Source organism: Andrena cerasifolii, chromosome 11 (genome assembly GCF_050908995.1).
Source record: "Andrena cerasifolii isolate SP2316 chromosome 11, iyAndCera1_principal, whole genome shotgun sequence".
NCBI classification, from domain to species: domain Eukaryota; kingdom Metazoa; phylum Arthropoda; class Insecta; order Hymenoptera; family Andrenidae; genus Andrena; species Andrena cerasifolii.
The window spans coordinates 6,075,436-6,087,628 of NC_135128.1; the positions used below are offsets into that span (position 1 = coordinate 6,075,436).

The following is a 12,193-nucleotide window of genomic DNA, read 5'->3' on the forward strand; positions in this document are numbered from 1 at the left end:
ATAAACGTTCAGGACCCCACCCCCGTAGAACTTTCCGTGGCGGTCCATTTTTGGGCTCCCCACCTTCAGCTTCGGTTCGGTTGCCGCAAGTTCACTTCTCGCTTCGCGCCGAAGAAGAAGCTTTTCCGAGCACCCTCAGACACTCGACTCGCGACACTCTGCTCGCTCGGGTTAGGTAAGTGAGCTCAGCTGAAAGTTCTTCACGTCGTCGGTATCGATCGGTTCCTGTACCTCTCTCTGCTGTACCCTCGTACATTATCGCGGTGCAACGACGTCTTCGAGCGGAATCGGTGACCGCGAGTGCGATAGAATGGAGGCGAGACCCGTGGATGGACTTGTACGTCGATCGCCCCGTGAATTCCACCCCTCGGCGAAGGATCGTCCTGTCCCAGATCTCGGCGGAGCAGAGCCCGCCGATTGTATTTCGAATACGCAGCTAGAATCCAGAAGACCGAGGGGAGGACCGAGAGGACTCTCGGCTAACGGCTAACTCCGGCTCGAGCTACCCATCCAAGATATTCACTCTACTAATGGAGCTGCTTCGTCCACTAACGAGCTTCGGCTTGCAAAAGGTTCTCGCGCGAAAATCTGCTGGTCTACGCGCAGAGAAACCGCCAGGCCCTTCGCACGTTTCATCAGCTTTCACTACGGGGAGCCTTCGGCTCGAGGCTTTTAGGCAATGCTCTGCTTTGGCGATGTTTGTAAGTAGCATTAATCCTGTAACCCCCGCTTCGCGTTAACAACTCGGCTGTCTCGGCTACGAGGCATCGCAGGAATATGAATGACGTAGATATCGCGACGGGAGGAACGGGAAAGGTAAAACATTGTAGTCCAGTTTGTGGCAAAAATAAACCAGTTGCCGCCATCGAATCGTTCCGTTTATGCATGCTATTTTCAACCGCTAACGTTCGCGGAGCGACTCGACGGAACTGCGTGCTGCGGGAAATAAAATATCATATTTCTCCCTCGGAGAGATTAGAGAGCTTGCGCTGCGCGCACGATATATTTCCCCCGAACTTCCACGAATTAATGTCCACGTAACGGAGGCATCAGCCGCGACTTAAATACTTGCAGGGAGGCCGGCAATACCGACGCCTGGAACGCTTTAGCGCGGCACTCTATCCGCCGCCAATTAACAGCAGCGCGACTAATGCTACTGGAGCTTGCTTTTTGGGCTTAACGTAACGCAATGTCGTAAGTAGCGCATACGCAATGTCACCTAACACACTTCCCCGCATCGCTCGTTCCCGCAACACGCCCTGCGCTTCTAATCTCACGCGACAGAGGCTTAACAGCGAATTTTCCGCTACCATTCGAGGGTCCACGGTTGTTATTGACTTTCCAAGATCCACTGTCTTATGTCACTTTGGCACTCACGGGAAACCAGATGCCAAAAGCCTCCAGGGGCTATTAATATCCGGAAAGAGGGTCGAACGTTGCCATTCAGCTACCAAACAATCGATTTAATGAATCGGGATATCTCCGCGCCTCTGTAATCCTATATCGCGAGCATTCTTTCTAAATCGTGTCACGGCTCAGAGAAATTTGCTTCCGTGGGGGGTGAACGTTGCTTGTCATAATATCTCTGCGAGTCGATGGAACACGGGTCCGCCTTTCACCGTCGAAAGACGAACACTCGCGAATCGTTAATCGCTGGAAGGGAGATGGACGGTTGGAGCGCCCCCCGGGGCGGATCGGTGTCGACGCGATCCTTGATGGAATCCGCAGGATCTAACCGCGGGATCGCGAGGTGCCGGCGATGATTTCGTAAATGCTATTAATACGCGGCAGTTAGATCGAATGTCGGTCGTCGGTGGCGGCCAAGTAAAGCCCGTTCTTCTGGGTTACGCTCGTGCTTTTTGGCCTCCTCGAGTCGCGGCCTCAGAAACGCCGGCCATCATCCTCTCTTCGTCGTTCCGCGCATATTTATAGAGCCTGCCTATGGATGCTATTTCCGTAGACGCACCGACGTGCTCCTCTCTTCGTGGCTCCTCTCTCCGGAGGCCGGACCCTATCACCCGCCGGATTATGACTCGCACAACTCGGAGGGATCGCCGAAATATGCAACCCGCTGCTACCCGCCCCCCGTCCCTTGCCCGCGTGCTCCTCTATTTTCAGGGTTAAAGCTAGAGGTCTAGCAAACCGAATAGGCTCCGGGAAGCTGACACCTCTCTGTCGATTATCGCGTCGCTCTAGAGTAACGAGCCTTTGGATTCTCAACCACAGCTGCACCCGACGATCGTCGTTTATAATATTTCGATTATTAAGAGGGAAGTCGTTGGGCCCAAGAACCTTCGAGACGAAAATTAGTTCGCGGATTCGACGGTTCGATTTCGCAATCTGGATATTACCTGCTGTTATTTCCGAGGAATTGCGAAATCCTCAACGTCCCTACGACTCCAACATTTCGGAAGAGAGTAACGAAGCCCGCGGTGTTCCACTTAATCGTGAAAGATCGTTTCTCGTTCCGGAACTCCTGATACACGATTAGAGAGGCCATTCGGAGGGATGTTTGATAGGGTATTAAACGAAGGGGAACTGGGTAATTTCAGCGAACTCGATAGTTTCTTGAAGGAAGCCGGGAAAGGAAAAAGGTATCCACCATGGACGCGATTAAGAAGAAGATGCAAGCGATGAAGCTTGAGAAGGACAATGCGATGGATAAGGCCGATGCCTGCGAGGGCCAGGCAAAGGACGCGAATATGCGGGCGGATAAGGTCCTGGAGGAAGTGAACGAGTTGCAGAAGAAGCTTCAACAGGTGGAGGGTGACCTGGATGCTAATAAACATAACCTGGAGCAGGCCAACAAGGACCTCGAGGAGAAGGAGAAGGCCCTGACTAACGTGAGTGTCCTCCACCTTTCTTCCGTTCGATGAAAAGTCCCAGTCCAGCTGTGATTGCTCCAGTTTATCTTGGACCGAGTCCAAGGTAGTTTTTCCCCGCGCCGTGTTATTTTAGTCGTATCATCGAGAGCGTAGTGCCTTCTTTTAAGGTCGATGATTCAGTGTGACGCAGCTTCGCGACAGCAACGAATGCCACTCGTAACCGGGCAATCATCTGTTTCCCCCCTCCGTTTCTCCTCTCTTCCTTCCCTTTTGCGGCTGACTAGGGAGCGAATGAGTCACGGCGAGCTTTTAATTCCAGGCTGAATCCGAGGTCGCCGCTCTGAACCGAAAAGTGCAACTGCTCGAGGAGGACTTGGAGCGATCCGAGGAGCGACTCAACACCGCCACTGCCAAGTTGGCCGAAGCCTCCCAAGCTGCCGACGAATCCAGCCGGTAATTATTCCCAAAAGCTCCCCGCGACTCAGCCGTCTAACGATCGTGATTTTCAGTATGTGCAAAGTGTTGGAAAATCGCGCGCAGCAGGATGAAGAGAGGATGGATCAGCTGACGAACCAGCTGAAAGAGGCACGTCTCCTCGCCGAGGACGCCGACGGCAAGTCCGACGAAGTGTCACGGAAGCTGGCCTTCGTTGAAGACGAGCTGGAAGTCGCCGAGGACCGAGTCAAGTCTGGCGAAGCGTAAGTGTGGAATGCCATCCCTCAGCGAAATGCTTGATACACGAAGCGTCTCTCAATTTTGCAGCAAGATCATGGAGCTGGAGGAGGAACTGAAAGTCGTCGGTAACAGCTTGAAGTCTCTGGAGGTATCCGAAGAGAAAGTGAGTCCTCCCGTTTCCTCGTCGTCGTTGGCAAGTTGGACTTGGCGCTAATTGGACTGTTTCAGGCTAACCAAAGAGTGGAGGAGTTCAAGCGCCAGCTCAAAACCCTGACGGTTAAGCTGAAGGAAGCCGAAGCCCGGGCTGAATTCGCTGAGAAAACTGTCAAGAAACTCCAGAAGGAGGTTGACAGGCTCGAAGGTCAGCTCGCAACTTGTTTCTTACGTCGGTCGCGCATACCTCGATCATTGGTCCTGTATCTAAGGGACGGACTTAGCTTCTGAAAAAAATTGAATGCTGCACACGTTACCGTTGCGGAATATTTTTAGACCGTTTCGCACCGGAATTAGGAAGCTCTGACGTAATTTGGCAAAATGACAACGACGCTTTCGATACGCTGAGACGGAATCATTGATTCGTGGTCAATTTGCCAAGCACGAGCAACATCGGCGGCGTTCCGCCGAATGCCGCTGCGATGGGCGATAAAATGATTAATCGCGGCGCTGATTGTTCCGTAGGAGACAGGGTATAAGAGATCGATATAAGAAAAATGTATTCGCCTTTACTCGCAACAGTTGTTCCGTAGTTACAGAGATTGCGACGATAGGGTTGGTTATAAGTATCCGTGATAATGAACGACACACGATCGTGCAACACAAGTGATTTTCTTTGCAGACGTACTGCACCAGCAGAAGGAGAAACGCAAAACGATTTGCGAAGAATTGGACAAGACATTCGCTGAGCTTTCTGGCTACTAAAACAAAAGAATTGTCACTCATACTCGCCCCCAAACTTTTCTCTTCGTTCACGCCTTTCGCTCGAATCTTATCTGTTCTCGTTATTTTCTCTGTTCCAAGGAAACTTCTCCGCTTTAGCTACAATGTTCCTTTCTTTTTTTTTATCCGCTGCGACTGCTTCCAAGATAGGGCGTACCTCTGATTTTTCTCTTTACCACCCTACACGTTCTGCTTTTTTTTCTTTGTTTTCGTTTTCTCACGCTCGTATAAAGTTTGCGACACGCAATGCCATTTTTCATATAATCGCCGTTCTTCCACGTGCTCCCCCCGATCATTTTACGATCTCCCTTTTTCGCCGTGCGATCGTCGCTGTTCGAGTCGCCCGAACTGGAAGAGCTTCGCTTAGTTCTCGCGGGGATCGAGTACTCAGTAGTCGTCGTTTACGTCCAGGATTTGTGTTATTAATATACGCGTACAAGGTCACGCAAGCACACGAGGCGCTTAACAGATTGAAAGAGCGATAAACAAAAAGCAAATGCTTCGCACGTTTATGTGGGCCGCCGTACGCCAGGTACATTTGCCAACCCCTCGCAAAACTGTTTGCCTTACACTCAAGTGCAAAGGTATACTACACCTCACGATTCTTGCATGCTTCGAGCAAAGTGATTAACCAGTCAAGCTACAGAAGTGCCCGTACAGCGAGATCGTAGCTCTCTTCCCTAGAGGGGTACGACTATTTAACGCTTGTTAATCTACGTTCGCTTTCACACGCGTGCAAATTGTGCGACACGATGCTTTTTGTGTGTGCAATTTTGTATCGTACAAACACACCGACATACACCACGTTGTACGACACCCATAGATTTTTAAGAAGCTAGTTTACTTTTTCTAGGACGAATGCCGGTTGCGCAAGCACCGATCACTTTCGCGTGGACATTTGATTTTTTTTTTTGCCTAGGGTTAACACACTTTCCGTAGCCAATAAGAACGACAAATTCTGCGTTCGCGTTCAGCCTTGGGTTCATTAACCCTTAACTGGTATCCTGGGGTCGCTCGTGACCCCAAGCACCCAAAGTTCGATGTACAATTTTCGGTTGTCTAAGTTGGTAAACTGAATTTCTAATTAATTTTAAAATAATAGTTTAACTCTCTACGCTTCTATTATTTTCTACATTACCTAAGAAGAAAATATTCATAGTGCTTGCTCTAGTGTCGACTTTACAAATTTCTGTGCCCTTTTTTATTTGGGGTCTGCCACGACCCCAGTACACCAGTCACGTTTGCCAAAAACAGTATACCAGTTAAGGGTTGAAACGAGTAGTGTACCGCCCTGCGCTTGTCCGTTAAAACGAGAGCTCAGCACGTCGACAGTGTGCCGTCAAATGTTTCCCCGCCCGGAAACAAGCCGAAACCATTTACCGGGCAAGCGCATAGAAACGAAGTAGAACATTCCGTAGGACCACCCTTTACCGATTAGGCTTAAAAGCTCGGCCATTTAAATGCGCAGAGGGGACTGAGCGAGTTTCTGAACTTTTACAGACGAGCTGGGCATCAACAAGGACAGATACAAGTCCCTCGCCGACGAAATGGACTCCACGTTTGCCGAGCTGGCAGGATACTAAGTCACTTCGCCCTTTTATGCTTCGTATAATGATTGTAATATCACGCGTGGGGATGGAGCTGCGGTGTTTCACACGAAGGACTACCGAGACAGGACCGATCGTTGCGAGAGGGGCGACAGAAGCGTGGGCGCAGGATAAGCCAAGGATCGGACGTTAATCACCTAAATTGTACGACATTACCGCGACGAAGTTGGTCGATGTACGGAGATCGTAAGGAATTTTACTCTGTTACACTGTTGTACCGATACATTACACGAGACCCAATAAACTGCTGCAATGTGGTATGCGTTACTAATTGTACGCGCTTTTAGTAGATTTCGTTGAAATACTACTTTCCAACATTTAACGAGTCCGGGTCTGTTTGCGCGCGGAAATTCTCACCGAGAATCCGGCAGTTGTCCTGCGAAAGGTGGTAAGTATCGCGAGCCAAGTAAGTTCCGACGCACGCACGAAATACTCTTCCCACTGTTTGGTCCTGTGACTTTCGTCGAGCTCTCACCTCCGAGCATGCGTCGCGATGTATTTCTAGAGGCACAGTTATATGAGATATTTATTAGTCACCAAGGTACTTATTGAATGTACATTGAATGTATAAATGTACACCGAATGGCATATAAATTCAGGAGTGTTCTCTTGTACTATATCCGCGGAAAGTCGCGGATAATTATATTTATACACGTTAACCGTTGCGGTCACTTATCTACTATTTACAATTGATATATAGTCGCCGGGAAATCCGAGCTCGCGTACTTGTGCATATCTTTATACAACCTTGCTCTCCCCGTCGCGAGTGTGCCCCGCCATTCGTAACAATAATTTCCACCAGCGTGCGTACACGTAACACGTTACGACATCCCACGGCAAACTTACCGCTTAGTTAGAATTCAAGCATGCAACAAACAAAAATATACAATCTGGTCGTTTGTGAAACGCGGGTAGTATCTACAGAAACAAACAAAAAGAAAAAAAAAAGAAACGATGGAATATAGCACGTACACACGCATTCAAAACACGGACATCATATGTGTATACCTACATGTATATAGCAAAAAAAAAAACTGTAACAATAAGAAGAAAAACAACGGACACGACAATGCAAACATTCTGCTAGGAAATCTCTCAGATTATTATCGTTCTCGTTTATTACAACCGCGTGTCGCCACGCGCCTGATCGATTCTATCTCTGATAACTGTCGGGATTCGCAATCTTTTGTGACAAGTATTTCGCAGATAGGCCACTCGAATGTAGTTTCTTTAATAAAACCTCGATCCCGTGGATCCGATCGGCCATTCGCCACTGTATAAAACAATCGGTTTACTCGATTACGCTCGTGTATGCTTGTAAAAAAAGATTTCGATTCAAGTGACCATTGAACTCGCAAATTAATAACCCCCGTACACGGTGACGGCTACCTAACAATAGTGATGTACCTACTCAGCAGTTTCTACTAATGCCCTTGTTCTAAAAACACTTCTCTGTTTTCCGAACACATACGCTGCATTCCAAGGGGAAACAATTACAATTTGATATGGGGATACGAATCGCACGAAAACGTTGAGAACCGCAACGGTACGAATTCATGGAATTAATATCCTTACGGTTCCCCGCCGCGCCTGGGAAGTTGTTGCGGAAACAATACGAGACCTAGACGGTTCCTCTGTCCCAGGGACCTAATTCGTTGGTCCGGAATATTTCATTAACGTTCCCCTGCTCGTCGGAACAGAAATGGAATTAATATTACTACGACTCCGGCGACGTGTCCGTCCGAATGTCGCGAATGTCGATTACGCGCTCGAAACGACGCTCGGATACATCGACACTCGGAGTGCTGCTTCTCCTAATTTTAATAAATAACGCGATGCAAAACTATACGAGCTACTACGATGCCTATCTAATTGTACAATTTTCATTACCTAGATAACGTTATCAAAAGACATTAGACTATTTGGTGTATCAATTGCACGCAACATCATGACCACTCTGTGGCATTTTACAAGTGCGATTGCGAAACGGTGAAATGCACGATAGAAAAAGAAAGGCAACCCCCCAGCGAATCGAAGGTGCGTCTGCACGCTGCGAGCCGGATATCATGGTAATCTGCGCGGTACGAGTTTCAAGCGGGACGAGAAAGAATAGAATCGTTTCCTCTTTAAAACAAAATGCAACGCGGACGCATCGTGAGAACGGGAGTAGAACACTGGCAACTTGAAGTATGAAAGGCTTCGTAGGAGAATTTTGACTCAGAGGCACGTACAAAACGGCTGAGAACTCGAAAACAACTGTAAAGTAACTTTCCCAGTGACGAACCAGTGTGCTCCCCCCGTTCAACTTAAACCTCGATACTAATACTTAGAGAATACTCCGTACAAGTAAATAAAAGTATTTTCGAAATCGCGAGGACCGAGGAAAGCAAACCACTTTGTTTCGGATGTATCGCATGCAGGATACAAGAAACAAGTCGATGTACGGCTACCAACGAGTGGAAACCCATCGACTGATCGCTTCGATCGTCCTTATACTTATACGACTCGTATGAAAATACCAATAAATACAAGGTGTCCTTGATTTAAGAGGATAAACCTACGTTAAGTTCTTCGCGAGATATCAAGAATATATCTATATTACAAGGCAACATGACGCACAAAATTTTCAAACGACCCCGATGATTACCATAGAATTAAACGTGAACCTTCTTTTTTTTTGTTGTAATTATAATGTACAAGACAAGAAATCAGATGTACCTGTGTCTACATAACGTGAATTAAATGCACTGTAGACCTATTCGAATGTCCCCCAGAGATACGGTAAAAATTCTATGTTACAAGGACGATGCAATGTACAGTATCCAAGTCTGAGCTTTATACACATTCTATATCACCTATGTACAAAATAACATAAAAACAACAAGTGCTGGAAACGTGTAAAAATGTATAAGAAAATAAGCTGATCTGGTGGCGATGAAGGGCCTGGAGTTAAAAGCAATCGTGACTCGCTCCATATTAATTCATTTCTATGCATAAATTATGCATGTATATCCGCGATGCGATCGAAAGTATGCAGTCGGTATAAATTAAAATGAGAAATACACGAAATTCGCGCGTGCACCCAGATAAAAACGATCTCCTCACCTTGCCGAGGAGGTGTATCTGCGACATTCTCCTGGGGTCTTATATATTACTTTATATTCGAGTGAAAGAATCTCTTTGTAAGCTCAAATAACTTAATGACTTATACATAGAATAATAATATGTAAAACGAAGGATGCCATGCTTTTAAGCTACAGACGGTCACGATGCAAAGAACTGTTGTAGACGTTGCACCGTTCTACGATCCAGAGCGCACAGGTCGAAGTCAAAGGTCTTCTTCGTGATCTCGTATTGACCGGTCTCCGCGATCACCTGAACGACTCTCTGTAGCTCTTGGTTGTCTTGTAACGTCATTATCTTTTGCTGCAAGTCTTTCAATTGGGACACATAATCTTCTGAAAACACTGGCGGCTCTCCCATGTCCGAATCAACCAAAGTACTGTTCGTCGAATCCGGCGCCACTTGTTCGGCCTCGGCTTCCACACTTTTCTCCGCGGCTTGTTCCGCCCCGGCACGATCCTCCTTGTCCTTCGCGACATGGACTGCCGTCTCTTGACCCACTGCAACCGGCGACTGACTCGAAGACACGGGCTCCAACGGAGGAGACGTGGAATGGCCCCTGTCTTTCTCTCGCTTAACCACGTGGTCGTCATCCCCCTTGCTCTCGCTCCTCCGTTTCCTCTTTCGGATCTCCTTCTCCTCCGCTTTGCACCCCTTCGGCTTTTCCCTCTTGTTCCGATCCACCTTCTCCTTCTTAATGTCCACTGGCATCCCTGGCGAAAGCGGCTTTGCCATTTCCGTAGGTGGCGTGGCCACCGTCATGTTATCCACCTCCTTTTTAACGGTAGACAATAGTTTCGGATCCGAGAAGGAATCGTCGTCTACCATCGATGGCGCCGAATCACTACTGTCTCTTTCTGGCATTTCCACCAGTACGGTGGAAAGCGGGGCAGCCACCGAGATGTTAGGCACATTGTTTTGCTTATCCGCCGATGACTTTATCCGGTCGCGTTTCTCCTTCTTCTCCCTCTCTTTGCTGCTGTCGCGCTTGTCCTTTTTGTCCCTCTTTTTGTGCTTGTGCTTCTGTCTCTCCTTCTCGCTTTTCCCCTCTTTTGTTTTCTCAGGCTTCTCGGTCTTCTCCGGTTTCTCGATCTTCAGCACCTTCTCCTCCTTTGGTTTCTCAGCCTCCTTCGGCGGCTTGGGAGATTTCCTTCCCTCCTTCGTCGATCTATACTCCTGACTCTTCTCTTTCTCCGATTTCTCGGGCTTCTCCGGTTTATCATTCTTCTTCTCGCTCAATTTCAGAATCTCTTTCGCGGCAGACCGGTCCCCTTCCTTGTACTTGTCTTTTCGTTCCTTATCCCTGTCTTCCTTGTGCTTCTTCTTGTCCTTCTTCTTCTCGCTCTTCGAAGCATCCGCCACGCTCTTAGAGCTATCTTTCGCTTTGTCCTTCTCTTTCGTTTTCTCCTTCTCCTTTTCCGAAACCACTTTCTTCAGCTCCTTCTCCTTGGGCTTGGGCGAAGCTGGTCTCTTTGCGGGGGGAAGGGGGGAGGGGCTGGCGGGTCTTTTCAGCGATACCGGGGGCGAGGGTGGTCTTTTGTTAGAGGGACTCGAATGACTTTTGTTAGTTGGACTAGAGGATCTTTTTGATTTCTCCTTACTCCGGTTTTTCTCCTTGGACTGATCTTTAACCTTCTTGTCCTTTTTGTCATCCACCTTCTCTTTCTTACTGTCTTTGTGGGGGCTGTCTTTCACCCCTTTCGATGCTTTCTCTACCTTATCTGACTTTTCTGTATTAACCAACGGTTTCGGGGCCAATGATTTCTCCGGCTGCATTGGCTTTTTGCTGTCCTGAGAAACCTTTGTCGGCTTCAAAGGAGTTCCGAACAATTCGGCAAATGAATTTAATGTTTTGGATTCGACGGTTTTGTGCTTTTTCGTCTCGCTACCGCTCAACTTCGGTTTACCGACCATAATTGGAGTTTTGTTTCCACTTTTCTCGGCTGAACCTTCGGAACTGGACACGACGATCTATGGATGCAAATATTCGTTTTACGAGCAGTTGGTGCGTGCGAAGTAAGAGGTAGGGTGAAATGTACTTACACCACCACCCTTCAATAATTTCCTCCTAAATTCATCCGAAGGATTACTGATTATTTCAGAACGTCGTATGACATTGGTAAGAGCAGGACCACTCGATTGTAAATTAAGGTCGTATAAAATTTCAATCTTTTTAATTCCCTCATCCTTGTTTCTTAAATAAATATGAATGGGAATCTCGAAACCAGCATAACCAGATTCCTTTATCTCAAATGGTGGCTCTTTCAATATCCTCTTTGGTTTGGAGAATGTTTCGTGTAGTTGAAAAACCACTAGAATTTCAAAGAGGAAAGATTAGAAGACGTTTCCCTTCGCGTCCAAGGATAAACAAAAATGCTCCATAAGCATATTTACCTTTCTCAACATAGTGGTGTATGTCTGCGTTCTCAACACCCCGCACAAATAACTCCCAATCATGAGTGTAACCCTGAGGGGTGGTACGCATACGTAACATAGATGAGTGCCCACATTCTAAAGTGATGCGAATTGCCATTCTCTCATATGAAATTTCTGAAGTGCTCCTTTCCAAAGAAAATAGAGGGGGGCTAATTTACCACGGGTAAACACAGAGATTTATATTACATTTTTATTTATCTGGTCGGACGTGAATGAAAACACTATTGAATCCTTAATTATCGGGGCCATCACAGAGCATTTGTGACGGTGAGAACCATCGTCCAGCAACTTATGCTAGATGTGCAAGTAATGACAGCACTTCTCTCCTAATTTTCGTACTCTCGAGATTCTGGAGCATCGTTTGGTTACACTTGTTCTGTATGAAAGTGTTAACCACCTCATTAGAATAGAATGTTGGGTCGAACGAGGTGTTTGCTGGAGGCAACTCGCCTCTGTAGAGTTCGGATAATTCTCTGATTCCCTTCAAGCTGATCCCGAATTGATTATCAACAGGTAAACTTTACACCAACGAGAACTAGTCGCCATACTCGTTATTCCGTATACTAGAACTTAAAAAAAAGTTCACGTATA

General features: G+C 47.3%; 2 protein-coding genes across 2 annotated transcripts; one reads left to right on the forward strand and one right to left on the reverse strand.

The window, feature by feature from the left end:
- Window positions 1-38: 38 nt before the first annotated feature.
- Tm2 (tropomyosin 2) lies at window positions 39-6,334 on the forward strand. Its single transcript, XM_076823201.1, has 7 exons — window positions 39-175; window positions 2,553-2,843; window positions 3,145-3,278; window positions 3,335-3,523; window positions 3,588-3,663; window positions 3,729-3,861; window positions 5,937-6,334. The coding sequence occupies exons 2-7, from the start codon at window positions 2,604-2,606 to the stop codon at window positions 6,017-6,019; spliced, it is 855 nt and encodes a 284-aa protein (XP_076679316.1). The 5' UTR covers window positions 39-175; window positions 2,553-2,603; the 3' UTR covers window positions 6,020-6,334.
- On the reverse strand, window positions 4,199-12,151 carry Ear (ENL/AF9-related super elongation complex transcription factor). The gene is made up of 3 exons (XM_076823197.1): window positions 11,561-12,151; window positions 11,210-11,478; window positions 4,199-11,137 (listed from the first exon to the last, which is right to left on the reverse strand). Exons 1-3 carry the CDS (start codon window positions 11,697-11,699, stop codon window positions 9,308-9,310), a joined length of 2,238 nt encoding a protein of 745 aa, XP_076679312.1. The 5' UTR covers window positions 11,700-12,151; the 3' UTR covers window positions 4,199-9,307.
- Window positions 12,152-12,193: the final 42 nt, after the last annotated feature.

Excerpts from the sequence above, each read along its gene's own strand:
- Tm2 (XM_076823201.1), top strand. The coding sequence starts at position 2,604 with ATGGACGCGATTAAGAAGAAGATGCAAGCGATGAAGCTTGAGAAGGAC. Across the intron at positions 2,844-3,144 it reads AGGAGAAGGCCCTGACTAAC|GCTGAATCCGAGGTCGCCGC; the intron begins GTGAGTGTCCTC and ends TTTTAATTCCAG. Across the intron at positions 3,279-3,334 it reads GCTGCCGACGAATCCAGCCG|TATGTGCAAAGTGTTGGAAA; the intron begins GTAATTATTCCC and ends CGTGATTTTCAG.
- Ear (XM_076823197.1), bottom strand. The coding sequence starts at position 11,699 with ATGGCAATTCGCATCACTTTAGAATGTGGGCACTCATCTATGTTACGT. Across the intron at positions 11,479-11,560 it reads ACACCACTATGTTGAGAAAG|TGGTTTTTCAACTACACGAA; the intron begins GTAAATATGCTT and ends TTGAAATTCTAG. Across the intron at positions 11,138-11,209 it reads AATTATTGAAGGGTGGTGGT|ATCGTCGTGTCCAGTTCCGA; the intron begins GTAAGTACATTT and ends TTGCATCCATAG.